The 2,299-nt window shown below is 44.9% G+C and overlaps 1 protein-coding gene across 1 annotated transcript in view; it reads right to left on the bottom strand.

Annotated features, from left to right (window-relative positions):
* Positions 1-2,299, bottom strand: part of LOC116695360 (acidic leucine-rich nuclear phosphoprotein 32 family member B) — a 26,636-nt gene that overhangs the window by 565 nt on the left and 23,772 nt on the right. The window contains exons 5-6 of the mRNA XM_032525578.1: positions 2,174-2,271; positions 516-585 (exon numbers count right to left, since the gene is read on the bottom strand). Of these exons, the coding sequence (XP_032381469.1) occupies positions 516-585; positions 2,174-2,271 (168 nt within the window). The remainder of the gene's footprint in view (positions 1-515; positions 586-2,173; positions 2,272-2,299) is intronic.

Consider the following 2,299-nt stretch of genomic DNA (forward strand, 5'->3'; position numbering starts at 1 on the left):
TTGTCCCGGGTCAAATCAGACCCCTTTAAAAAAATGTCCGAAATGAGTTTCTTTTTAACTAAATTCCCCAAAAACATGGACTGGATTCCTTCCAACAAAATACAATACAATTAATCACTTTATCATTCCTCTAAAATAATTCATAATTTCAGATTTTTTAACTCAAACATTAGGTGTAATTCTATATAAATGAGGGTAATTGACCATGTCGTCCTGAAAAGTAGTGAAACTAGTACGGTGGTGGTAGTGAAATAAAGAAAATAATGCGTTGAAAATGTCAAATGTTGAAAAAAAAAGTGTAACAAAAATAAATAAGTGTTAATCTTTTTGACACAAGGGTTAAATCAAAGGAACTATTGAAGCTGAACAACAACAACAACAACAAAAAAGTCTGAAAAAGGGACGAAAATGTCACATTTTGTCCGTTTTCAACACGAGGGTTAATGGCGGACAACCAGGAGGAAAGTGAGAATGTGTTTTGAGTTTTTGAGTTAAGAGGCCGCCGTGTTACTGACCATCATCGTCTTCGTCGTCATCGTCTTCGTCATCGTCCTCGCTGTCTACGTCTCCGTTGACTTCTCCGTCCTGCAGAGAAAAGATGGTTGGTCATGGGTTCATCCAAAAAACAATCAGGAAGACATCAACCCCCATGTTGTCCTCATGTTGTCCCCATGTTGTCCCCATGTTGTCCCCATGTTGCCCCCCATTGTTGTCCTTTCCCCCATGTGTCCCCCATGGTGCCCCCAGTGTCCCCCATGGCTGTACCCCCATGTTGACCCCATGTTGACCCCCATGTTGACCCCCATGGTGTCCCCATGGTGTCCCCCATGGTGTCCCCCATGGTGTCCCCCATGGTGTCCCCCATGGTGTCCCCCATGGCCCCATGTGACCCCATGTTTACCCAATGTTGACCCCATCGCTGTCCCCATGTTGACCCCATGTTGTCCCCATGCTGTCCCTCCATGCTGTCCCCCATTTGCTGCCCCAATGTTGTCCTCATGTTGTCCTCATGTGTCCTCATGTTATCCTCTCGTTAGCCTCTTGTCGTTAATCCTCATTGTGGCGCTCTGTTGGCCCCATCCATTTGTTACCCTAGTCGGGTTCTCACCATGTGTGTCCCCGATGTGTCCACCGGTGTTCGCTCGTATTTATGTAAGTAGCGTCTATAGATTGCACGCATGTTAGTCCATACCATGTATTCCCCTCTATGTTGTCCTCAAGTCAGTGTTTCTAGCTTTAAATTCCCACCAAAATGAAGCATGCTTCGTTCAACGGGGGGGGGGGGGGGGGGGCATCTTTGCCAAGTACAAATCGCTACTTTGTCAATTAATTGTGTTGCCGGCGTATTATCATTAACTATATAATGCGGTGTGGTAGCAATCCCAAACGAGGAAAGGACGACGCCCAGGCCAACACGGGCGAGAGACCGTATTAGTCGAACATGCGTAATAGTGGAGTGTGGTACAGCTTTGAAGACTATTATTGAAGTACAAGTTTAGCATAATATCCAGCTCCGATTGATTACTGCAATCAACATGCATTCGCGTAATTACAATTTTAGTACCTCCATATTTCTCCCTAAATTTCTGCTCTTATCTAACTCAAACACAGTGGATATAACTTCACTATAAAATGACGGTTTATGCTGACCATATACATTTCCGAACATACTTGGTAAACTGTCAGAGTTAATAAGTTAGTGTTGAACATTGGAAAAAAAGCGTCCAAAGTGTTGAAATAAGGGACAAAACTGTTGGACCTCGGTAGGAACATGCTGCGTGCTGATTGGCTGAGATTTGCTCCTTAAGTACTGAACGACGAGGCACTCTTTCGACAACGGGTGCTCGACAGTATCTGTTGCCCTTGGCAACCAGATTTAGTAAACTGGCAAGAAAGAAAAAGTACCAATTGTTAAAAGTGATTACATTTTTAAATAATCTTGTAAATTACTTTAAAAAAATCTTTGCAAGCCAAGTCTCTCTTGTGAAGCGGAGCCTAAATGGAAGTGGATGGAGATACGATAGCTTCCTGTAATTTGGGGTCTCTTGAGTTCAGGTAGCTCTCTAAAAAGGAAGCTTCCTATTGGTCAACGCCAAGAAGCCGTTGTAATGAACATGAACGTCCGTCGCCGTGATGACGCGTTCATTCGTAAGCTAGGTTTTCTGAGACTCGCCTCGTCCTCGGCGCTGTCGTCGTCGTCGTCCTCTTCCTCCGCCACGACGTCCTCCTCGTCCTCGTCTTCCTCCTCCTCGAAGTCCTCCGACTCGCCCTCTGGAGACACAGAAACGAGGACAAAAAC

The sequence above is a fragment of the Etheostoma spectabile genome, chromosome 9 (genome assembly GCF_008692095.1).
Source record: "Etheostoma spectabile isolate EspeVRDwgs_2016 chromosome 9, UIUC_Espe_1.0, whole genome shotgun sequence".
NCBI lineage: Eukaryota > Metazoa > Chordata > Actinopteri > Perciformes > Percidae > Etheostoma > Etheostoma spectabile.